The following is a 26,713-nucleotide window of genomic DNA, read 5'->3' as shown; positions in this document are numbered from 1 at the left end:
GCAAACTTATGAAGCAGCCCTTTTTTTTCCTATTCTCAAAGTCCGATACCAACCACAGAAAATGATTTTCTGCATTGCTGGTCTTTCTTGAGATTGTTTTGGCAGGAATGTGAAGCCAATAAACTCACAGGCTAGGGCTGTCTTCAAAGAGTCAAAACACTGGAATGTGGAATCTTTTTTGTTTCTTACTTCATTTTTGTAACTTAACTCTTCTGTCTCAATACTGTCATCAGACTGATGCATAGAAAAGAGCAGGCCAAAATACACTGCTCTGCCTACCATTCAGGAAGTTGAGTCTCCTTAGTCCCTCCTTCCTACTAGGAGTAATTCTTCTCATCAGTCATGTCTAGAAGCCAGAATAGAGCTTCCATTATGCTACTCTCTATCTAGAGCAGGGGTAGGCAACCTAAGGCCTGGAGGCCAGATGTGGCCCAATCGCCTTCTAAATCCGGCCCCCGGACGGTCTGGGAATCAACATGTTTTTACATGAGTAGAATGTGTCCTTTTAATTAAAATGCATCTCTGGGTTATTTGTGGGGCCTGCCTGGTGTTTTTACATGAGTAGAATGTGTGCTTTTATTTAAAATGCACATCTGGGTTATTTGTGAGGCATAGGAATTCATTCATATTTTTTTCCAAAATATAGTCCGGCCCACCACATGGTCTGAGGGACGGTGGACCGGCCCATGGCTGAAAAAGGTTACTGACACCTAATCTAGAGGGAGATAGACATGCTGCCACCTGCCAGAAAACAGGGATGGAAAGCGTTCAGCTAAGCCACCCCTGGTTCCACCCACTTCTGGTACTGAAAACAAACTCCTAGGCTCAGCATGTTCTCAAAGGCAGCTTATTGTTTAATTCTAAATGAGCAAAAGTAGATACAACCACTCTGACATTTGCCCTGCCCTTGTCTAAATGAGAGTGTCACCCTACTGCAACATATCACCCTTTTTAAAAAAATGAAGATGTCTTCTTACAGTTTGGAAAGTGATGTGGAAACACATTGAAAAAGGAACAGAAAGGTTGTTTCGAAGAGCTCTTATAAAACAGAAGGAACACTTGCCTCTAGCACAGGTAGAGTTACTTTGACTTGTTGTCCCACTGGAAGCAATTTCAAAGGCAGAATTAAAGTGTGGCCTGAATCGTTCTTCTCCTCACATGAAATACTCTGGGGAAGAAAGGAAAACATACTGTATAGTTTTTACCCAAAGGTACAAGACGTAGAAACTACATTGAAAAATGAAGGTCTCACTTAAGAAGCAGTCACTGATTTCATGTCACGTTATGTTTAACCTGCCTCTCAGCCATAAAATGGGCCTTAGAATGAGTAAAGGGAAGCTATGTGTTAATGCAGGGACCACCTTAGGGTTAGCATCCAGCCTAAAGACAGCTGAGCAGCCATCTCTTTGAACCAGAGGCATTGTCCCAGATTTCCCTTCATACTGTCCTCTTATTGTTCACTAAAATATCCTCAACAATGGTTTTGACAAAGTCAAAAATAAGAACATTGCTGGATCATGATGAAGTGCTTTTCAATATAGCACACAACTATTACAAATGTATTTATTTGATTTAACTATCCTATTTGACTTTCATAATGGGTTGAATTACTAGATCAAGGCAGAGCACTTTATCATTCTTTGGCTACTGTGCTAATTAGGACAGGTTTGCTAGTTAGACATGCAACAAGTAGAATAACTGGAGATCTCAACATCAATACATTTTGGATTTTCAAGAACTATGGATAGTATCCAACTGTACCACCAGCACAAGAATAATTGCTAGGGCAATGGAACTCCTCCCCCCTCATCTCCTATCCCCCATGCATGACACACACACCTAAAATCTGCTCCAGAGGGTTGGGGGAACGCCCAAAACAGATTTAGGGGGCACATGGTGGGGAGGAGAGGGAGGAAATGTTCCATTGCACGAGTAGAAATTCTTGTGCTGGCAGAAATATTTATTTTCAGTACAGTAGAATCTCGTTACATACCACCCTCCTTACAAATCCTTTGGGTTATGAGCTCCGCTAACCCAGAAGTAGATGCCCCTTGTTGCGAAATTTGCCCTGGGATGCGAGCGGAAGTCACATACGGGTGACGTGGCAGCAGCAAGGGGTGGGGTGCCATTAGCGAAAGCGTGCCTCATGTTACGAGCGGTTTCTGGTTACAAACAGACCTCTGGAATGGATTAAGTTCATAACCGGAGTACCACTGTACAACATTTCAAGATTCTTTAGCCTCAGACATATGCCCCTGTAATTGCTGAGTACTCCTTGTACTTTTCTACTACTACCTGTGGGTACAGGGTAAAAGACAGTGGCTTTTACCTGAATGTTGGCTTTCAGCACTGGGCCCCAGCTCTTTATGCAATGAAAGCAGAAGGAATCTACATCTTCAGATGTCTTCTGTGTCCCTTCATAAGACTCTCGCATGGTAAGCACAACATTTTTCTTGGCTAAAAAAATTAATACTTTAATCATAAGTTGCACGTTTTTGGTCACAGACAGTTTTTAATTAACCAGTTAAACTCTGTTTAGCATAGTTCTATACAATCCTGATCTGCAGTGCTCTCTCTCTCTCTATGTATATTTTACTGTTCCTTTGCATGTGTGAGAGCAGCTAACTGCATATTTGTATGAAACTTTCATCTAAGCTTAGTGAGGCTACGTCAAAAGCCTTGCTATATTCCAGATACATTATACATAAACTATACATACTCAATATGAGTAACATCCACAAATAACGGGTTATCTTTATTTTATTTTATTTTGGTCTGCTAAACTTCATACTTTGCCTATTAAGAAAATTAAATTGGCCTGGGTTAAAATTCAAGCAAATATTCAAAATCCACCAAAAATGTAACAGTCACCACTCATGATCTGAATATTAAATTTAAAATCTCACTTTTACCTCACAACTTTAGCACTTTGTTAGCATTTCAAATCAGCTATGAAGTAGTGCAAATTTCTCCTAATATATATGTGTTTTTGTGCAATTTTGCTTAATATACACATTTCTGAAGAGCAATTTTCCCTAATAAAATGCATTTTGTATGTTATTCCCAGGAATATATGCATTTTTATTCACACTACACCCCCGCATATACATTTCTTTACATATTAAATGGGTAGAGAACCACACTGCAAAATTTGGAGAAGTGAAAATCTTGATACATTTATCATCCTATTGTATTATATACAATTTATGATGCCATAATGCATTTGTTGGTTTTTAGGGCTTTGTTTCTTTCCTCTCTCTTTTTTCTTTTGTAAGATACTAATATGGCTACCCCTCTGGAAATAATTGCTTACTAAGCACCCACCTCTTGTCAGTTCTCTCTGACAAATCCTCCCCCTCAAGAAACATGAGTTTAGAAACCCATATTTTAGCTCCACCTTTTATGCAGATATCTGAACCTTCAGAAAATATGAGGCAAGCATTCAACATCAAAATTTGCAGATAGAGGAGGATATTGAGGAGACAATTCATTCCATCTCTAAACTTGACCTAGTTAGGGGTGGGTTTTGAGTGTTTTTTTGCTATTTCTCTCGTGAAAATTATGTAAAGTAGATAAAAAAAGTAGGCCTGTCAGTTAATTCAGGGATTGCTGGACAACAGTGATCATCCCTGACCTTTGCCCATGATGGCTGATGCTGATGGGAGCTGGAGCCGTCAACTTCGAGAGAAGCAAGTTGGTACCCTAAACTTAGTTAAAGAGATCTCAGCCAATTCATAAATTTAGATTTCATCAATTACATGAGTTTGCATAAAACTAAAAAAATAATTTTGAAGAGAAAAGCATACATATGGCAAATTTAATGAGTCACAGCTGCAGTCTTAGAAGAGGAATTCCCTCCAGTGTGATTAATGGATTAAGAAGCTATTTAACTGACTAAAAGGCAACAGTCATTAGACAGTCGCCAATTAGGCAGCAGGTTTATTATTTTTTAATATAAGTGCTTAGAAATACTTTAAAGTGGTTGAATATTTATAGCTACTACTCTTCTAAGATAGCATCTGCCTTCTGCCGTATTTATCTTCTAAATAAACTTACAGCTTACATCACTTAAAATTACAATCTCAACATCAGTAAAAAAATGATACAGTCAATTAAATGTTGCAGCCCTAGTAAACAATATATATTTAATAACATATATTAGTGGTAAAACACTAGCTGGCTACGTGCCTAAGAGAGAGAGGCCAACCTTTCAAAAGCTTCTCATTCTCTTCTTTCTTCACCTTTACTTCCAAGATGGAAAGTTCACGAGCCTATGAAAACAAGGGCACAGAGTAATAATGTTGATGCCTGAATGTTTGGGGGAAAATACAAAGTATTTCTACAATCAAAGCCATCTGTTTATTTCATCCAAGCAATTTGTTTAAGTAATATGATCGCCAGTTATTTAATTGCACCATTCTTGCCATTCTCTAATTTCTCTCTCTCTCTATTTGCTAGCACTTCATAGAATCCCAAAAGGTGATATTCAGTGTTTGTCATATTCAGAAAAGATCCACTGAAATCAATGGACAAGTAATTTATGTCCACTGCTTGACCCCCCTAGACTTTCAGTATTTTCAGGAGGGGTTCCAACACACGCTGGAAATGTATGCTGAAGCACTCTATTGCCCTAGCATGACAAATCCACTTTTTTATTTAAAAAGAAAATGCTTTTTGTGGTTAGGAAAGTGACAGGGGGGAAATGATTAACAGGGAGACATATGAACGTAAGGGACCCCTGACCATTAGGTCCAGTCGTGGCCGACTCTGGGGTTGCGGCACTCATCTCGCTTTATTGGCCGAGGGAGCTGGTGTACAGCTTCCGGGTCATGTGGCCAGCATGACTAAGCTGTTTCTGGCGAACCAGAGCAGTGCATGGAAACGCCGTTTACCTTCCCACCAGAGCAGTACCAATTTATCTACTTGCACTTTGACATGCTTTCGAACTGCTAGGTTGGCAGGAGCAGGGACCGAGCAACAGGAGCTCACCCCATCACGGGGATTCGTACCACCGACCTTCTGATCGGCAAGTCCTAGGCTCTATAGTTTAACCCACAGTGCCACCCGCATCCCTCTTGACATATGAACACTATGCAGCAAATAAGGACAAATGCTCTTTATCATTTAATCTCCACATAAACAAATCAAAGCAAGAGCTCAATAATGACCAGGCATAGTCTAATCTTTATGTAAGCCTTGTGCAAGGAAATCGCAATGAATGCTCAGTAAAAAGGTCACCTGGAGGAGCCTTCAGTGTGTCTACCCTGAATATGACTTCATTTATTCATCCACCCATCCCTTTAATAAAAATATTTATATACTGCTAAAAATACTTATAAAAAGTATCAGAGCAGTTTACAACAGTTGTACATAAAACCACACAATAAAAGCCATATAAATATTTTAAAATCAGAGATCAGCTTACTATTATGGAAATATGTACTCTCGATTGCTTGCATAATCCTGAAGGAATTAGATATTACCAAGAGTGTCATCTTTCCTAAAGAGTTAGCATCTCCAACAAGATGGAATAAATAATTATGAATCAAGATAAATTTCAATACAAAGAAATCTTACCACTAAAACACCATTGGAAGTCAGTTGCTCAAGAGGTCCTGAACTGGAAGGTAGAGAGGAGGGGAAAGGGTGATTAAATCTGAGCCTGGTAAAGTCGTTGATATTTAATAAAGTAACATTTTGGAAATGACTGACAAAGAGCAATAGTTTTCAAGGTACTTAATACAGCGGTACCTCCGTTTTCGAACATAATCTGAAAACCAAAAACTCAATAGCGAACAGCTAGGCCTCAGGATCTTGCACTCAGCAGAAGCTGTGTGGCATGTTCAACTTCCAAGGCGTGTTTGAAAACCAAAGCATTTACTTCTGGGTTTATGGCATTCAAAAACCGAAATGTTCGTCAATGGAGACATTCGAAAACTGAGGTACCACTGTACATGGAAGTCTGACCACATAGCTGCTGGAATCCTACCCTACAAACCAGAAATGAAATAGTCAGGCAAATCACAAAGTGCTCTTGTACTATAATATGGAGAAGTTGGGGAGAATTGCTATTTATTTAGTAACTTGCATTCTATTTTTTTATGGGGCAAATTCAAAGTAGTTGATTTAATGCAATACATAAAAAGAGCAATGGGGAGAGGCATTCCACAAATCAGGTGGAGTACTGAAAAGGCCATATTGGTTAAGGATGCTGCTATAGCAAAGGAGAATATTGGTTCATCAGAGGTGGTATCTTGACACTATATGTGACCAATTACACAAAAATGCAAGGATGTACCTTTCCTATTTTTGATGTATAGTCATGAATGAGAAAGAAAGAAAGAAAGAAAGAAAGAAAGAAAGAAAGAAAGAAAGAAAGAAAGAAAGAAAGAAAGGTAGTTCATTATTCTCAATATAATATAGAATTACTACCCAAATATGGCAGCATAATCAAAACCAGAATATTAAGATTCAAATGTAGACAAAACAGAAAGAAGGAATAGTGGTGGAGACATATTAAAACCACGAGATTAGCAGAAACACAGTGGATAACAAAAGAAAAGTAGGAATTTCCAAAAATATACTATTTTTAGAATCCTTTTCTTGCATCTAACAAACCACTTACGTTTCTGCCAACTTGAATTCCACTTCCAGAGATTCATAAGCATGAGGACAATCTTCTTTCTGATAACACAAAAAACAATTACTAATGCTCATTTATCTACTCAGTGCAGTAGTCTCAGTCATTAAGGACATAATTGACACTTGTCACTGCACTCCCAAACCCTTCAATCTGGCAAAATCTAACTAAGCACACCTGGAATCCAGGCATTGGAGGTGGGGGAAGAATTTAGACTGGGGAAGTAGGGCAGATGAAAGGGATGAGGTGTCACTCCCTAGTGAAATTAGTAGCTCTGAAGCAAGGGGAAAGAACATCCACATCATATTATTTATTACTGCTAGTGTTACCTAAAGTTGTTTGGGTTCCCTCAACATTTCTGCAACTACCTGAGAAAGAACCTCCAAATTCACTTCTGTTTTTACTTGGACAAAACCCAGTTAAGTAATTCTCTAAGGAAGTGATTCTCAAGCAGTCAGCCAAGACCTAGGAGTGTTCCATGGGACACCCAAGACATCCTCACCTGTCTGCGCTGCTTGCTAGCTATTCCATGGTTTTTCAGCTCTCTGCATGTTTGTTAGTTAGTTAGTTAGTTAGTTAGTTAGTTAGTTTCGTAAATGTATAGACAATACATTAACTTTTTGTCCTTACCTCTGGTTTTAAGGAAAATAGCTCAAGAGCTGTTATGCCAGGCCGGACTTTTTCCAAATCGAAAAAGATAACAAAAAGTACATCATCTTTGTCGGTTAGATTGGCACTACAGACCTCCAGCTGTAATATATTCTAGGTACAGAAGAGAAGGAAAGTTAGAATTGTATAGGGATAGAGTAGAAATTCCGTTCAGGTCTCCTTTAAAACAGAATCTATCAAATTAGCACATTTCGAAACAATATTCAAACCCAAACACAGCTATCCTTTGAAATTTGCACTCACCTGAATTTTACCATACAGTTTGCCAACCAATAAATGTTTGCAAAAATGCATATATTAGGGGGATGTCTGCGTGAAAATGAATATCTGGTGAAGATAACTGACAAGAATGCATTATATTAGAGGAAATTGCTTGCAAAAAATATGTACGTTAGTAAAAACAGCATATATAGCTGTATTTAATGGAAGAAATTAGCACTAAAATGCTGGTGAATTTTCATGAGCATTTTTTTTAAAGAAAGTTTGCAAATTGCTGCAAAATGTGGACAACTGAATTTTAGATTATCATTTTTCCAAAGTGAGAGAACCAAAATTGATGCACCCTTCCATCCCAAATCACACATGGCGACGCTGACCCCCAACATCCATACATCAAGCAACATCTGAAAGTACTTACATATTTCATATATTTACATCTTTATAATTCCACCTTACTATCCCATCACTTAGGGACCTCTAAGGCAGCTAGTATGTTGTTTAAAAAGCAAAAATTTAAATAATAATCATCTGAATTCGGTAAGAAATACAAGTGTAGATATAACAATAAGAACAGAACCAGCATTAAAAAGGAGGAAGAAATTCAATCATCATTAATGCCAAAGATATACAGAACACCAGTTTTCATTGGAAATCTAAACACCATTAGGGAAGTCAGAAAATTCATTCCCCATGCTAGAGAGCTCCACAGTCTTGGCAGGAAAGCCAAACCTGGTACTCTCCAAATGTTTTGGACTACAGCTCCCATCAGCTTGAACATTATATGGCTGTGCTTGCCAGGGCTGAAAGGAGTTGTGGTCAAAAATACCTGTAATGCCATATGCATTATGGGATCTAGGAGTCTTGGTTGACCACAAACTTGAAATGAGCCAACAGTGTGACGCGGCAGCTAAAAAAGCCAATGCAATTCTGGGCTGCATCAATAGGAGTATAGCATCTGGATCAAGGGAAGTAATAGTGCCACTGTATTCTGCTCTGGTCAGACCTCACCTGGAGTACTGTGTCCAGTTCTGGGCACCACAGTTCAAGAAGGACACTGACAAACTGGAACATGTCCAGAGGAGGGCAACCAAAATGGTCAAAGGCTGGAAACGATGCCTTATAAGGAACGGCTAAGGGAGCTGGGCATGTTTAGCCTGGAGAAGAGGAGGTTAAGGGGTGATATGATAGCCCTGTTCAAGTATATAAAAGGATGTCACATAGAGGAGGGAGAAAGGTTGTTTTCTGCTGCTCCAGAGAAGCGGACACGGAGCAATGGATCCAAACTACAAGAAAGAAGATTCCACCTAAACATTAGGAAGAACTTCCTGACAGTAAGAGCTGTTTGACAGTGGAATTTGCTGCCAAGGAGTGTGGTGGAGTCTCCTTCTTTGGAGGTCTTTAAGCAGAGGCTTAACAACCATATGTTAGGAGTGCTCTGATGGTGTTTCCTGCTTGGCAGGGGGTTGGACTCGATGGCCCTTGTGGTCTCTTCCAACTCTATGATTCTATGATTCTATGCTCACCAATCAGACTCTGCTGGTTGTGGAACCCTGAGAAGAGCCTGCATCAAAGGCCTGAGAGATCAGGTAGCATCACAGTAGGTGGTGAATTCCTGGCCCTAAACCATTTAAGACTTCAAAAAGCATAAGTAATCAGGACTTTGATTTGGTCTTGGACACAGACAGGGAACTACTGGAACAGCATTACAGTGATACCTCGGGTTAAGAACTTAATTCATTCTGGAGGTCCGTTCTTAACCTGAAACTGTTCTTAACCTGAAGCACCACTTTAGCTAATGGGGCCTGCTGCTGCCACCGCGCTGCCACTATGCGATTTCTGTTCTCATCCTGAAGCAAAGTTCTTAACCCGAGGTATTATTTCTGGGTTAGTGGAGTCTGTAGCCTGAAGTGTCTGTAACCTGAAGTGTCTGTAACCCGAGGTACCACTGTAATCTGAAAAACTGGCTGCAGTCAAAACCAGCAGCAGCAACTGAAGTTTCCAATCCCTTTTTAAAAGGAAGCCCCATGCAGAAGAAGTTGCACTATACACCAAACTGAATTTGGACTGCTGGAATACCAATATTGGCTTTAGAAAGGTATGTGCATGCGTGGTCTAAGCTAAACTTCAAAGGTAAAACAATATCTCTAACAGGAGCATTTTCCCCCTGTATTGCATATCACACACACACACACCCCATCCACTTCCAACTAAAAGGTATAAACTCTACCCCTTGCCTCATTTTCTGCAACAGTGACATTCTGACACTCTAAAACGCAATGTGCCATAAGCATAGAACAAGCCTTGACTTGAATGCCAAACACAGAATCACCTGACATAGCTATTCTTTTGCCGTAGGCAAAGTGGCTGGTGAATATGTTGGAGAACTGCTCCACACACACAAACCAAGATGGATCCTGCTGCATGGAGAAAAAAAAGGGGAGATCTACTGATTCACAGGAGCACAGGAAGCCACCTTATATTGAATCAGAACATTGGGCCATCTATCCCTGTGCCAGCTACACTGATTGGCAGCAGCTCAGCAGGGTTCCAGCCAGGGAGTCTTTCCTTGTTCTACGGACCGATGCTGGAGACTCAACCTGGGACACTGAGCATGAAAGGGAGATGCTCCACCACTGAGCAACAGAGAGACAGAAGAAGCGTATCCACTGCAGAATCTCTGAATGTGTACAAAAGGCTGCCACACCTAACTGTTACCAGATTCTGGGAGGATTTAAAGGGTTGGATTACAGGTATAGGCAAGCCTGGAGGATAGCTTTACTGGGAAAGCTCCCATATGAATTGAAAGTTATGGGACCAGCATGATTAGCTGGTGAGAGAGTGCTGTAAATTTAGCATCTTTGTTGATGACAAAACTAATCTCCGCCTTCCCATTAAATGAGGGTTGAAGTAAACTGCTCTATTGGTAGATTCAATACTACTTGGTATGTATTTTGACTTGCACATACCAGCTAAGGGCATTCTTATATAATTATTAACAATAATTAGCATTGTTGTTCAGGGAAGTTTTTAACATGTAACACTGTACTGTTTTTAACACTTGATTGGGAGTCTCCCAGAGTGGCTGGGGAAACTCAGCCAGATGGGCGGGGTATAAATAATAAATTATTATTATCATTATGACACTTGGGACCAAAGTGTCTAATGACTAGGGAGGGCGGATTTAATTTTGTTTCAGGAAAGCTAATACTCCCGGGGGGGGGGCGGTTTAATCCCCCCTTCCTCCATTTAGGGTGGTCACTTATGCATTGTCCAAAATGTACTCAATCCAGATAAGACTGAGACACTGTTGGTTCCCTAGACCAGATGAGTGGGAGATTGCCTGCTCTTGATGCAGTTACACTTCCTCTGAAGGAACAGGCTTGAAGCTTGGGGGTATTCCTGGATCCTTTGATGTCTCTCGAGGCTCAGGTGGCCTCAGTGACCCGGAGTGCCTTTTATCAGCTTTGGCTGGTAGCCCACATATGCCTCTATCTGGACAGGGATAGCCTAACTACTGCTGTCTATGCTCTGGTAACCTCAAGGTTAGATTACTGCAATGCATTATATGTAGGGCTGCCTCTGAAGACGGTTCGGAAACTTCAGCTAGTGCAGAATTCAGCGGCAAGGTTGCTCACTGGACCAAGACAGTTTGAGCATATTACACTGATCCTGGTGTGATTGGACTGGCTACTGGTTAGTTTGTGGGCCCAATTCAAAGTGCTGTTTTTGACCTATAAAGCCTTAAACGACTCTGGACTGCAATACCTCAAGAACGGCCTCTTTCCATATAAACCTACCAAGACCCTGAGATCATCTTTGTGTGCCTCTTCCTCAAGAGGTCCAGAGGGTGGCAACACGAGAACGGGGCCTTCTCTGCAGTGGCTCCCCATCTGTAGAATGCTCTCCCCAGGGAAATTTGCCTGGCACCTTCATTATACACCTTTAGGCGTCAGGCAAAAACATTGCTTTTTAACCAGGCCTTTGGTTGATTTGTGGGGGGTAATGGGTTGCTGTTGTTATTTTGATTATTTACTTTGTGGTTTTATATTTTGATTTTATTCTGTGAACCACCCTGAGACCTCCAGCTATAGGGTGGTATATAAATTCAATAAATAATAATAATACCACCAAAAAGAAGGCAAAAGAGGACACTGACTTCCATAAATTTTGCATGTGGTGATTCATATGTATAATTGCAAATTTATATATAATTACTATAATTTAAATTTAAAAAACAGTACACGCTACCCTAGTGTGGAAGACTTGACAGCAGGTGAGCTGTGTGGCTACTTAGTCTGCTGCCCAGGTGTTTGCAACTTCAAGGCCCCTGATGCTCCCTTTTCTTGGTGTCCTTTATCTTTTTCTTCCTTAAAAGAAAGGACCCCTTCAAAATAGTCCTCTGTAAAAGTAGAGCACATGGGAACCACTTGACCACCATTCCTGCTTGGATCCCAGTAATTATCAGGCCTGCCCTCAGCTGATGTTAATAGTACTTTTAAGCCCTGCATGTGAAATGTGATTTACCTTGCTTGGCCCTAAGCACAAACCAAGCACAAAACTACCTGCACACAGGCATTTTTGTCACAGAAGCACCCCTGCATTACAGGCAACAACTTCATTTTTCCTGAATGTTCCTAAATCAGACTTGTTTGGAAAAGCCATTTATTTTATCTTATTGCAATAATGTTTTATGTCTTTATCTGCCCAGCAGGTTTTCCAAACAAGCTATGGCATGTTGAATAGCTTACCTTACCTTGATCTCAGTTTGGATTCTAAAATAGAATGTCTCATTCCAGACTGGTTTATCAGAGTTCTTCATAGTTCGGGTTCTAAATTTCTCAGGCGACGCTGTCGGCAGATGCAAGGTCACGTAGCAATTAGATGGAAACACTGCAGCAAAGAATGGAAAAATCTTTTTAACAGTTGTGATTGTATATTCAACTGTGTCTTAAGCCTTAGGGGCAAATATGGGGATGCCACATCACTTTGTATATGACAAACTGTGGGAGGGGCATCTATTTCTGAATATATTTTTGCAGTGGAGGTCTGAGCTGGAATATATATGTGATATAAGGAACAGAGAAATTTGGTGGTGGTGAAGCCTCTGGCACCAACTAGATGACCTAATGTGACGTTTTAGAACATAAATCAATATTCTTGCAGTTATAACACCTAGTACTACTCTTATCGATATTGGTACATAATGTGGGTGGTGCTGTGGTCTAAACCACTGAGCCTCTTGGGCTTGCCAATCAGAAGGTTGGCGATTTGAATCTGCATGACGCGGTGAGCTCCCATTGCTCTGTCCCAGCTCCTGCCATCCTAACAGTTGAAAAGCATGTCAGTGCAAGTAGATAAATAGGTATTTCTGTGGCAGGAAGGTAAACGGTGTTTCCATGCACTCTGGTTTCCGTCACAGTGTTCCCTTGCACCAGAAGCGGTTTAGTCATGCTGGCCACATGACCCGGCTCCCTCAGCCTGAAAGTGAGATGAGTGCCGCACCCCATAGTCGCCAGGGGTCCTTTACCTTTGCATTACATAATATCGCTGTTCAAATTGTTGCAGCTGAAAGCAATGTCTAGTGTTAGGAGACCTCTTTCTCACACCTGCAGCATTGTGCAAAATGCACAGGCTGCACTGTGCAAACTAATGAACAAGACCAAAAAACTGGGTCCTTTTGACTGAACCATCACCAGTTCCGAGCAAGTGCAACAATGAGGGGGGGGGGAGACCACTGTGCCATCAGCAGCAGAAAATATATTGAGAGAGAGGCATAGAACAGCAGAGTGCATTTCAGGGAACGGGAAATGTTACATTTCTGAAACAGAACTATATATTTCTCACTCATGATACCATTCATGATACCATCCTGAATAACCCTTGAAAAAGTAAGTCCTATTTATTTTGATGGTAAATTTTCAAGTAAGAATACCTAGAATTACTTAAGGGGATAAACTGAATCATGATAATTAAGAAAAGTGAGCTGAGTGTGTGAAAAATTCCCTTACCTCCAGTGGTTACAGGAATCCAACATTTAGGGGTGACAGACTATTTCTTGGGAAGAGCGTCCCACTGGCAGTGCCTATGAAAGTTTGTAGGGGTGCAGGATCATACCATGGGAAAGAGGCTCTTACAAGATTGGATATATGCATGGATGTGAATTCTGTTCCACCTAAAACACTGGGGACATGTTCAGTAATGTTTAAGAACTGGATACCAATTCTCTTAGTCACCATGAAAACTCTTTCAGATCTTTTGTTATTTAATCCAGTCCAAGATTCCTTATTCTCTATTGCTATTTTATCCAATAATCTTGCTGCACAGTTGAGCCCAGTGGTGCAATGAAGGATGCACAAAACTTACATGAAATTCCTGAGGGGATGATATTGGCTTTTATAATTCTGACAGACACCATGGAAACTGGAAACCGTTGTTTCTGCAATGGAAGAAAAGCCAGTGAACTTCACATGAATAAAAAATTAGTAAGAATTGTGGATTTATTCCCACATGACAGAGATCACCCAAAGCCACAAACATTGCCCATCGTGCCCCGCCAAAGCATCTGCTTCTCCCTTTCTCATCCCATTCCCATTTCCCTAACACTGCTGGACACTTCCCTTGGAAACCTTAGAAACTTCTGCTTAGTGAGCAGATGATGAGTAATGGTGAACAAACTTCCCTTAAAGGCAGATGTGATCTTGCCAACCACTGCAATGCAGAGCCACAAGGAAGTGCTGGATGTTGTTAAGTGTTCAGGCCCAAGAGAATGCAGGCCGTAGATGAGAAGGCTAGATCAGTAGTCTGGAAGCACAGAGGTCCACTCTGCTGATCAGTCTCAGTGATATGTGACTCAGACAGAGAGAAGGAAGTATATTAGAAACGTTTGAGGTATTGGATGGGTCCTGTCGTGCCACCTGACCAAGAGCATTCTGGGCTGTTAGAGTGTCCCAGTTGGCTCTGACTGGAGTTCCCTCCCAAAAAAACGAATAGCCCTACTTGATTAATGCGGAAACATGACAAGGGTGAGCCTAGGACACATACCTTGCTTGAAAAAAATGTGCTCTCTAGAATATTAGCCAAAATCCTTTGTATGTAACACCAATGTCTCAGCAGACAAGTCAAAGTGAAATAGTTTATCTTATTATGTCCCTTATGAATGCCTCCATGTTGTCTCTGCATGAACAGAGAGCGAGTTTGCCTGTCAATGGCTTCAAGGCTTGAGATGAGAGTGGGCTCAGGGCCATTGTCAGTGGCTGGCATAGTAAGGCACCCACTAGGGGGGGGGACACCCCAGCAGGGGGCCCACTGACAAGGGGAACCGCCTGGACCGGGACCTACTCTTCACCATGGCAACCATGCCTCTCACTCTGACAAACAAAGAACAGTGTTGATGGTGAGGAGGAAACGTAGCGGCTACTGCTTGCTTCCTCATTTGAAAAGGCCAAGCAGGTGGTAACAGTGATGAGGAGCAGCAGCTGGCAACAATGAGAGTGAGGAGATAGACTCACAGAGAGAAGGGAGTATTGAGGTGTCTTGGCCAAGCTTCCCCAACACCAAAAGAACCTGCAGCAAGCAAGCACTGACTGGGAGCCTTGTGAATGTGACATGGGTTCCACTGAAGCTGCTAATCAGAGGAGGGGACTGGAGGCCATTACAGATGGCCTCATAATCATCCTGACCTAGGATGGTAAGAGAGGCTAGTGGACTAATGTGGTACCAACAGAGAAGAATAAAGACTGCCAGAGTTGAGAGCCCATGTGGTATGCGGGTTAACATGTCAGACTAGGACCTGGGAGACTCAGGTTGCCCACAGCCATGAAGCGTATGGTGTGACCTTGAGTGAGGAACCATTTCTCAGTCTGTGCAAGAGTCCCTTCCAGGACCGGATTTAGATTAGATGAGGCTCTAAGCTACTGAAGGTAATGGGGCCCTTTATATGTCCAGCTGTCTTTTGTCAACAACAAATTGTTGCTGTTTTTTGTGTTGAATATATGCTATATGGTAGTTTACGGACCTAATAGGTATCTAAAGCCTACAGGATGCTAGGCTAGATGGGCTACTGGCCAGATCCAACAGGATTATTCTTATGTTCTTATCCAGACAGCCTGGTTCCAGGCTGTCTGTGGCCTTCATACCTTCTGACCTCAACCTGCCCACACACATCTTCCAAATAAACAGTTTGTGTAATACAAAGATGACAGACAGTCTGACCAGTGTTTCTGGATGAGATTTCATTAAAAAGTAATGATGAATTGTGGCTCTGCTGCATGGCTTCATTTACATGTATTGAAGTTGTGTAATTACAAACACATTACTTTAAGAGGTGGTGGGTGGGCGAGAGAAAAGCACAATTTGTTTGTGTTCCCTCTTTAAGTTCAATCATGTCCATGGGCAAAAAGTGCTGCAATATCTTCTTCAGGATAAAGTTGAAAGAGAGTTGGAGTTATGCAAGAAATTCCTAGATTTCATTGGCATTCATAATGGTGAAACTCAGATATTGGATCTAGGCAGAGCTATTTTTTCAGCAGGAACTCGCCAGGACTTAGTTCCAACACCTCTCAGGTGGGCATCATTGTCACTCTAAGAGAACGATGGAGGTGTTTGTGGTGAGTTTCAGCACAGATAGGCAACTAGGTTTGCTGGCTTGGGACAGGGTTTCTAGTGGGGGGTGTCCCTTCCTGATACAATTCAGGAACTTTGGAGTGGCCCTGATCCAACTTGAGACAATCCAGAACTGAGATGACCAAAGCCATATCAGTCGCCATTTAAAGCAAAATCATGGGTTGAACTGAAGGCTCCTCCACCCTTCCTCTTGTCCAGCTGCTTTTGCCCAGGGAAAACCACTCACTAGCGCTCGGTTAGAGCAAAATTGCAATTCAGATTCTCTGGATTGACTTTTGCTCTGATTTAGCACTAAAGAGTGGGTTTTCCCTGGGAATGGAGTGGGGCAAAGGGACAACTGCTCAGACACATGCTTTCTAGACACAGGACAAACAGAAGTGTAAGACAAGCCCTGAATCAGTCTAATTCAGTTCAGGATCCAGAATTTACCCGAAGTGGAATTTAGCCAGTCCTAGTTTCTAGAGCAGGGATAGGAAGAAGGTAGGCCAAGATCTACTGGGCGGTCTCTTGGTGGTTTATAGTAGTTTGACAGTGGTTTTTGTTGTGACGTGGGGTTTGTGATTTCAGCTCTCTTGACATAATATGCTGGAGACAGTTCTCTAGTAACACTTCTTTATTAAAGCAAACAAGACTAAGACTTGAGGAGGGGAGAGCTACATTTATAGGGACAGGGAACAAGCTAGAAAGGATACATTTTGGAGGGAACAATCTCAGGCAATCACAGTCCTGCCTTTTGGAGGCAACCAATAAGACAGAGGATCCAAATACAGCAGCTTAAATGAACCAATAGTAGCTGTACCCTCTGGAACCAAAAGGCAGTTACTTTACCCTAATGCAATACAGACAATAATAATACAGATATAAAATCCTTTGACTCAATACACAACAGTTTTTTACTCCCAATTCTTTTACAACAGCAACAATAAAACATTTCCCACCTAAATTTTGCTGCTGCAATGAAGAAAGCTAATCCGGAGTGGATTTTTGAGGGGTGAAAGGAATGTGAACTCGATTCACATTGATAGGCTCAGAATCTACTCAGAGGCATCCTGTACTCTGATTCTAATTGTATGTCTTATGAATCTGACTCTCTGGTTGGTAGAAAGAAACACAAAGTAGATCCCTCACTCTATGGGTATTATGTTGGTGCTGTGTTGGCAGGGCCTGAATGCCTAGCTTTAGATCTTGAGTTGATTCCTTGCAAACACCTAAACAATTGAATGGAATAGTTCACATTGTCTTTAACTGAAACACCCTTTGACCTCCCAATTTTTCTTCATACAGAAATTTCTCTAACTTTTCTATGACAGTATCCTGTTTCAGAGCCCCAGGACAATCCAATGAGAGTCAAAGGGAAGCACGTCTTCCAACAGCACACATTTAGGCTATGGAATCTGCTGCCACAAAACATAGTTCTGATTCCTTTAAAAAAAAAAAAACAGCATTCCGTTCTTTTATTTGAAATGGTTCCCAGCTATTCAAATTATGAACGCTGGAGTCAAAATGGCAACATTTAAGTCTTCTCCTTATTGTTTTGAAACTTATCCAAAAGTTGAGTTACATTTTAAGAGCCTTTCAGCATTTCAAAGTCAAGATTTTGATGCCAATTCCAAAATTCAGACAAAGGTAGAGTTCTTGGAAACACAAAGCACAAAAAGGCTCGATCTGATGGGAAAGAGGCTTACTTGTGACGTCTTGAAGTTAGACAGATATATACATAGTTTATCATAAGGCAGGGTCTGGTTCTTAGTCTGAAGAATTTCAGTTCATCACACTACACTAGTTACTTGCTCTCATTTAATCACCATTTATAACTCTAATGAGCTGCTCCAGGCAATTATGTTATTACTTTGTACAGTCATCTACATGCTTCTATTTCTTGCATATTTTCATTTACATATACTCTGCTGCTACCCTCACTTCCTTATACATGCTGCCTGTTGAGCAATCTTAGGAAACCTCGTTTCAAGTTCCCTCTTAGCAAGCATGGCACATCTTTCCACATTCTGAAGCTCTCAAGATTTCTCTTCCCAGACTTGTGTCTTATTTCTTGCCTCCAATAATTAATAGCATACTGGTGAGTTCTTATGAGCTGATTATTAACTGATCTCTAGTCTACTTCACCACCTTCTTCATCCACAATTCTGGTTATTGGACTTTACTCTTATTACTATTGGTATATTACAGCTGCTGTCTGATTTCCTATGTCTGATCATTGGTCTTTTGACCCCAGCCTTGTCCACTCTGTCTATCAGCAATTCTTCAGAGCCTCCTGCAGAAGACGTTCACATCACCTGCTACCTAACCATTTAATTGGCAATGCCAGTAACTGAACCTGGGACCTTTTACATACAAATCATGCATCCCACCACTGGGCAACTGCCCTTCCTTACACACTAAAAAGGTAAAGTTGCATTTTAATACTGTAAACTGCACTAAGAACCAATAGGATGTGCAGAATCCAATTAAAAATGTTGAGTCTCTTTTGGCAAAGTTAAAGGCTATTAATGCCCATTGATTTTAATGTTTAAAACCAACCTCATTTTTAAAATGTCTACCATTTGCATCAATATACCTTAAAAATATTCAGTGCCTCAGCTAAGCAGTGCTCTTTATTCATTATGACTGTTTTTCTAGACTTGAATGACAGTCAGCACAACTAGATTATTGTGCTTAGTTTTAGGGTTCTGGAGGAGTTGAACCAGCAGGGGCAATAAGTACTGGTATAGAAGGGGTCCAAGTTTATTTTTAAACGTGGACACCCTTCCTCCCCCACCCCCAATATGCTATAGAAGTTTTTTCACTATGGAAGGCTACTTTTTGAAGCTTCAGGTTGTTCCCATTTACCAATGTATTTTTTTAGTCTCTGGCACAGATCTCTGAAACAGGAAATGAGACAACTTGGCAGTTTAAAGAAACCCCAAATTACTAATCCTTTCTTCTGGCTGCAGGTACTTTCTCTAATATTCATGAATGAGCAAATTCTTTTTGAATGACTAAAATTCTAAAACCGAAAAAGTCAGGTTCCAAATATACATATATCTATACTAAAAGAGTAGCTACGCTGGTGATGCAAGAGAGGATTGCCATTGTCTAATAAACACATTTTATTCTGCTTCTGATAACTGGGGGCTAGTTTGAATACATAGTAAATTGAGGAGTATAATTTTGTTATAGACTGTTTTGTGGAACAGCCATTTTTTTGTTAACTGCATTTATATCCCACCTTTTTCTCCAAAAAGCTCAGGGTGGTGCACATGGTTCTTTACACCCCTCTGTCCTCTTTTAATCCACACAACACCCCTGTGAGATGGGTTAGTCTGGGAGCCAATAACCAGCCCAAGCTCACCCAGGCAGCTTCATGGCCAAGTGGGGATTGAACCCTGGTCTCCCAGGTCCTAATCTGGCACTCTACACCAGGCATCCCCAAACTCAGCCCTCCAGCTGTTTTGGGACTACAACTCCCATCATCCCTAGCTAACAGGACCAGTGGTCAGGGATGATGGAATTGTAGTCCCCAAACAGCTGGAGGGCCGAGTTTGGGGATGCCTGCACTACACCATAGCTATTATTTAGCAATTGATCAGGAATAAGCAATTTCAACCAATCCAGGAGCTTTCTGAGCAAGCTTGGGCTTACTGCTAACAACAATTTTCATTATCATCATGAAATGAATATTCTACAAGCCCTCAACATGGTCCATAACATTACATGAAGAAAGATCAAAGCAGCAGTGAGATTGGGGGGGTGCAGACACTGCACAGTAGTCCTGTTAGTGTACCAACACAATCCCAACCTCCCTGTCACTGCCACCCTCAATACAGACACACACACACACACACACACACACACACACACACACGATAATTAGGAGCTTATATTGCTGCAGCTCCAGCACCACTGAGCAAGCTGTTCCAGATGCCACTACCCATGCACAAGAGAGAGGAACTGGCAGCCTTGGGGGAGAAAAATAAAATAAAATGGGGCACTCAAAAACAGGCCAGGAAGACTGAGCATGTTAAGTGGCCGGAAATATCCCTGGAAGAGGCTGGCTGGTTGGCTAGCTGGCACCCTGAACAGGAGCTGGGGCTGGCAAAACATTTTGCAGGCCAAAGCAAAGAGTCAACTGACTCCCTGTGTGCCCCTCCTCTCTACACACACAAGCCAAGGTACATAGCACCTAAGTTCTTTTGGGACCCGAGGCAGAAAATCCTACAGGTGCATCTCTCATGAGTAAAAACAAAACAATAATTAATTATATAAGGAACTATTTGCTGCCCTTCCATGCCACCCAAACACAACTGCCTGAGCTCTGCCCAAGGACAGGCTGGTCTTGGCAGCAGGAATACTATACTGCCAAGTTTGCTGAGGCACAAAGTGAGACGCCGTGTTTTAAATTAGCTGTGTTTTCTGAAAAGCCAGAAAACTGTGCCGGCAAAGACGTCTAGAGGCATCATCCGTCTGCATGTGTTCTTGGTATACAATTAAGCTTTGGTAATAACAGCACTATGCAAATGCGTTTTACAGTAAGCTCTAGTCACCCCAGTTATGTAACTCTTAAGCTATGTGTTTGCAACAACAAAATCAAAACACAAAAATACGTTCCTTTCCTTAACGTGTTTTCTTTTTTTCCATGTCCTTTCCATGCCTAAGAGAGGGGAGAGTGTGGCCTGTGGATGCATTTGCTTCCCAGTTCTTCCTGTCTCCCCCTGCTATCCAGTCTGCCCCTACATAGCTTCTCCTGTCACTATTCCCTCCCTAGTACATACTCTGAATGGCTGCTGAGCCACAGCATCCTGCACCCTCTGCTCATAAAAGTACAGGGTTGATCCTCTTGCAGAGATGCTTCAGGAAACAGAGGGCGAAGTGCCCACTTCCTTTGCAAAGAGGGAAGCCTGCTTTAGTAACCGACTTTCTCAACAACAAAACCACACTTCTTTCAGTTACTGGCAAATGCAAGCTTAAGTGTCCCTGACTACTGGGCACTCGTTTCTTTGTGACAAGGCATAATGCTGAACGCGATGTGTGTTGGGTCAAGGAGCAGTGGAGGAAAGCGTTGCTAATGAACCCTTTGGAGCAAGCAAGCATGCAATTAACTCCGTCCATGTCTCCAAGGGCTTGAATCGTATATTTAAAATATATATTAAGGCACTGTTCCTACAGCAAATGACTAATGCGGGGAAAGGGCTTGGCCTGAATGCAATCCATGTCTCTTTGGACATCAACTCTGTCTGGGATATTCACAGATATTAAGGGCATCCAAATGTGTGTGCGTTTGAGCAGGAAATATGCTTATGGGACCTCACCTCCTGCAGGGCCAGGCTCTGTGGACATCACTTCCAATAGCTTTACAGCAGCAGTGCTGGTCCACATGTGACTGCAGCATCCCAAGCCTGCTTTTCCCACTTCTGCCCACCCAAATCCGTTTTGCAACGTGGTTGCAAGAAATGAACAAGCAACAAATGAACATTATAAAGTATCCATGCAGTGCATTAACATGAAACAGTTTGCCTGAAGCATTAGGGGTGGGGTGGGGTTTTTGAATTGCTGGTGGGTCTATTTGTGGGATTCAGTGTGAAGGAGAGAGCTGTTGGGCTCACCTGAAAGGGGGGGAAGGTGTTTAAAGGAACATCTGTACACACCCAAATAGATCACTAAGTCTTTTCTAGGCAACTACTCATTAGTGTGCTGTAGCTCCAACGCTATAAACCCAGCTGCTGTGTCTCAAAAGAAGAGAACAGGGACTCAAATGCTGACACTGCTAATAATAATAATAATAATAATTTATTATTATTATTATTATTATTATTATTATTATTATTATTATTATTTATACCCCACCCATCTGGCTGGGTTTCCCCAGCCACTCGCAACAGAAGACTAAAAAAACAATAAAATACCAAATATTAAAAATTTTCCTAAACTGGTCTGCCTTCAGATGTCTTCAGATAGTTGTTTATTTCCTTCACATCTGATGGGAGGGCGTTCCACAGGGTGGGCACCACTACCGAGAAGGCCCTTTGCCTGGTTGCCTGTAACCTCACTTCTTGCCGTGAGGGAACCACCAGAAGGTCCTTGGAGCTGGACCTCAGTGTCTGGGCTGAACAATGGGGGTGGAAACTGGTATACTGAGCCAGGCCTCTTAGGGCTTTAAAGAGTTGTTGCTGTTGCTGTTATTATTGCTGCAATGGCATGTCCTATTCTTTAGTTCCATAAAGGACTCCCAACTGAGGATGCCAAGGCACCTTTAATCCACATTTGCCTGATCCAGCGAGGGTGACTTATGTAAGGAAGCCTCCTTCCAACACAAACACCTTGCGACACACAGACAGTGTTCCCAGTGGAAATAAGCACACGACCCAACATCCAGGCTTGTGTGCATGGCAATCCCTGTTATATTATGTCTGTCCCCTCATTCAGAGCACTGACAATGATCAGACCTGACATTCCAGTAACTGGATGGGAGGGGGGTTTGGAATCCAAGAGATACCCACACCAACCAGAAGGGTGCTCAGTACTGCCAGTATTCTCTGTTCAGCACATATGTTCTTGGAAGTCTTTCTATGTGGTGATGGCTTGCGGTACACATGCGCACATGAGGTTTCAGAGCATGGGGCAGGTATGCATCAATATGGATTCAAAGAAGATTCAAAAATACTTCCTATCTCATCCACATTCTTCATTGTCAGTGTCCTCCCTGACCTCTTCCCCAAGTGTTATCTTCTGTACCTAATCTCTGATCTGCAAAAAAGCAATCAACACCCAGGCTGCTTCCGACATGTCTTGCTCTCGAAATGTGTGAGTTCTATGCCCCACATTGCTGCTGCTCCATTTTCCATTTTATTAGCATCCTGGTGCACTTAGTGCAAGCATTAAAATAATTTGCTTTTAGGCTATTTAAGATGGAACCGTATTACTTTTGAATTCATTTCCTGATTTTCTGTTTGACTACTTTTGCTATGTTTGTAACTTTTTCATGTTAACAGCCAGCTTCAGCATGGTTTTAACTACAGAAAGGCAGCATACAAATAAAATGATAGTATGATGGCTGGATGGATAGGATGGGGGCGTTAATTGGGTTCTTCTTGTTTTTATTATGTATTTTGTGTTTTTATATTGTGATTTTATGTTGTGACCACTCTGAGACCTGTGGGTCTAAAGCACTATACAAATTTAATAAATAAAATAAATAAAAATATATGACCTTAGATCTAGGGTATGACTTGCCACTGCGATTACAAGATGCTGGACTAGATAGATCTTTCGTCTTGATAGTGAATGAAATGGTGTGCATCCAAAATGTGTCAAACTGGCAACCATAATTTCTGCTAGAATTGAGAAACTAAACTGCCAACAGAATTCCGGAAGTAGGTTCTGCACATCCCTAACATGAGCACATGTGATCCCCAGTTGTATATCTTCTCTAAATGGGTAGAGAAAGACAGACAGAGAGAGAGAAATGTCAAAGCTAAATGGCCTTGAAATGCAAAAGTACAGCCAGTGACAAAAGCTTATGACATAAAATTTGGTTGTCTTTAAGGTGCCACGAGACGTTTTGTTATTTTTTTCCTGTAGCTCCTGAACTGTCAAATTGTCTTCCTTTTCATATACTTTTTAAAAACAACAGGTTGTTAATAAACCCCCTGCTGCCATTGTTAATAAATCTAATAAATGTGTATTAGTTTTAAACAGTTCCTTTCATTTCAAACCAAATCCCATGCTTGTACCTTTCAGAATCAAATGGTGCAGACGCACACCTTTATCTCACAGAGCAGGAACCAGTTGCTTCATTAAAACTCTCCCCGAAGCTAAACCATGCCTGCTACTACATCAGACATACATTCCAAAAGTTGTTTGAACATGGGCATTTTCAGACTATTCAGATCCAGGGAGGAGTTGGGTGCACCCCCACCCACCCACCCCACTCCCCAGATAAAACAAAATATAAAGATAAAACAAATTGTGAGAAGTTATTTTCCTTACCTGCTCGGCTACGGTCCCCATTCTTGGGAAGTCGTAGCGCCACTGTCATCGGCAATGCTTAACAGCAGATTAACAGGCAAACCGCATTCAAAGGTGTTGCTGCTGCTCCATATATGTAGCCTCTGAACTCCGCCTACTATGGCCCTTGGGCAGGAAGGAACAGTGTATGCTGCCAGCATATGGAATACTTGAAACACACAGACTTCAGTGCCATAAAGCCAGATGAAGTAATTTACATTTCCTGAAACACAAGTCCTTCCTCTTTCAACAAGCCTTCTAAGTCAGGGCCCCCTCAGACCAAGTGGGCTGCAAGAGTCCTTCAAGACAAAACCCACAGGCCACACACTGAATTAAATTTCCATATTGTTCATGAAAGTGTTTTGCAATGTAGTTAATATTATTTAATATACACAATATGTTTAAATATATATAATTAAACAAATAGTAGATTCAATATATTTATTCATTAAACAAATGGAATACACAAACTCAGGGTGGTTCCTAGATAGGTAGGTAGGTAGGTAGGTAGATGATAGATAGATAGGTAGATAGATGATAGATAGATAGATAGATAGATAGATGATAGATAGATAGATAGATAGATAGATAGATAGATAGATGATAGATAGATAGATAGATAGATATAGATAGATAGATAGATAGATATAGATGATAGATAGATAGATAGATGATAGATAGATAGATAGATATAGATAGATAGATAGATAGATAGATGATAGATAGATAGATAGATAGATAGATAGATAGATAGATAGATAATAATAATGATGATGATGATAGATTAGATAGATAGATAGATAGATAGATAGATAGATGATAGATAGATAGATAGATAGATAGATAGATAGATAGATAGATATAGATGATAGATGATGATGATAGATAGATAGATAGATAGATAGATAGATAGATAGATATAGATAGATAGATGATAGATAGATATAGATAGATAGATAGATAGATAGATAGATAGATAGATAGATGATAGATAGATGATAGATAGATGATAGATAGATAGATAGATAGATAGATAGATAGATAGATAGATGATAGATAGATAGATAGATAGATAGATAGATAGATAGATAGATAGATATAGATAGATATAGATGCACTACATGAAAATGCAGGAGAACCCAAGATTGGGTTGTGTGAGAGAATCCAACCCCTGAAATCCCAACCAGGGAGATCCAAATGCAGACAAAGTGACTCCAAATCCATGGTCACCACATCCCATCTCTCCCCACACTGTTGCAGTTGGGAATATACCCTTCCCTGTCCACCGTGAGTTCCCTTTTCCTTACCTATACAGTGGTACCTCAGGTTAAGTACTTAATTCGTTCCGGAGGTCTGTACTTAACCTGAAACTGTTCTTAACCTGAAGCACCACTTTAGCTAATGGTGCCTCCTGCTGCTGCTGCGCCGCCGGAGCACGATTTCTGTTCTCATCCTGAGGCAAAGTTCTTAACCTGAGGTAATATTTCTGGGTTAGGGGACCTGAAGGGTATGTAACCTGAAGCTTATGTAACCTGAGGTACCGCTGTATGTGTTTATGTGTGCTTTTGATGTGAGAGGCATTAGAGGTGGGGATCTTAAAAATCCCCCCCCCAAAAAAAATCTAAAATCAGAAGCCCAAGTTTGCCCCCACCAGGCAGGTTTTTCTGCACAGCCAAGATCTACCTACCCTGATCACCTCAAACCTCTGCTGCTGCTCCCTACCTCACTGCTCCCCGTTCTCCAGCAAACCCCTTGACCCGTGCACAACAGAGACAATGAGGAGCACCCGCAACTCAAAAGCAGTGGCAGCATCACTGCTGGGTCTTTACTGCTCCGGGGACCTTGCCTAGCCTTCTGCTCCCTGGCACTGATGGTTGCAAGCCAGTGCCAGATTTAGGGCAGCGTGACTAGTTTCCCCACACAGGACATGCTGAGGGACATGTGTGAAGGAGGCATGAGGGACCCAGGAGCCACTTCCTGTTTCCTAGCCTCCTTGGGACTGCCGAAAAAAATGGAGTTTGCATGTTGCATGTGGCCCAGTAATCCAGTAGGCACATCTCTATTGGATTTGAATTGGTTTCATACATGTGTTGTTATTGTTGCTTTAGATTATGTATGTGGGTGGGTGGGTGGTTTTTTAAATGGTTTTCATATATAATTGTTCTGTTCACGTTTTGATTGTATTTTAAATCAGTTCATGGCTCCACCCGGCCATGAAGCTCGCTGGTGTCCTTTGGCCAGTCACTGTCACTCAGTCTAACCTTCCCCAAAGTTAGACTGTTGTGAGGATAAAATGGGAAGAGCATAAATAATTTTCACTAGCTTGAACAGGAGAGGTGTGGTATAAATATAGAAATAAAGGTGCCTCATTGGAGGCAATTAAATAAATGAAGCATTGAATGTACTTCGTTCATATACACTGCTTTATGTCATGCAAGCCTCAACAATGTTTACATAAAATATATACACCAATAGTAACAAAATAATTGAAATATCACAAAATACAAAAGATACATAATCTTTCATAACAATTAAGCTACCAGAAATATTTTGCTAAGCAAC

General features: G+C 41.3%; 1 protein-coding gene across 1 annotated transcript in view; it reads right to left on the bottom strand.

Annotated features, from left to right (window-relative positions):
* Window positions 1–24,314, bottom strand: part of LOC310848109 (cytosolic phospholipase A2 beta-like) — a 41,340-nt gene extending 17,026 nt beyond the window's left edge. Inside the window, exons 1-9 of the mRNA XM_083746703.1 lie at window positions 24,134–24,314; window positions 13,892–13,964; window positions 12,282–12,418; window positions 7,271–7,402; window positions 6,626–6,684; window positions 5,578–5,620; window positions 4,208–4,271; window positions 2,330–2,457; window positions 1,064–1,168 (exon numbers count right to left, since the gene is read on the bottom strand). Coding sequence (XP_083602829.1) covers window positions 1,064–1,168; window positions 2,330–2,457; window positions 4,208–4,271; window positions 5,578–5,620; window positions 6,626–6,684; window positions 7,271–7,402; window positions 12,282–12,418; window positions 13,892–13,964; window positions 24,134–24,154 — 762 coding nt within the window. The 5' untranslated portion in view covers window positions 24,155–24,314. The remainder of the gene's footprint in view (window positions 1–1,063; window positions 1,169–2,329; window positions 2,458–4,207; window positions 4,272–5,577; window positions 5,621–6,625; window positions 6,685–7,270; window positions 7,403–12,281; window positions 12,419–13,891; window positions 13,965–24,133) is intronic.
* Between the last annotated feature and the right edge of the window lie 2,399 nt (window positions 24,315–26,713).

This window comes from Podarcis gaigeae (genome assembly GCF_964106915.1).
Source record: "Podarcis gaigeae genome assembly, chromosome: 1".
In the NCBI taxonomy this organism is placed as follows: domain Eukaryota; kingdom Metazoa; phylum Chordata; class Lepidosauria; order Squamata; family Lacertidae; genus Podarcis; species Podarcis gaigeae.
This window is presented reverse-complemented; position numbering and strand designations above follow the sequence as displayed.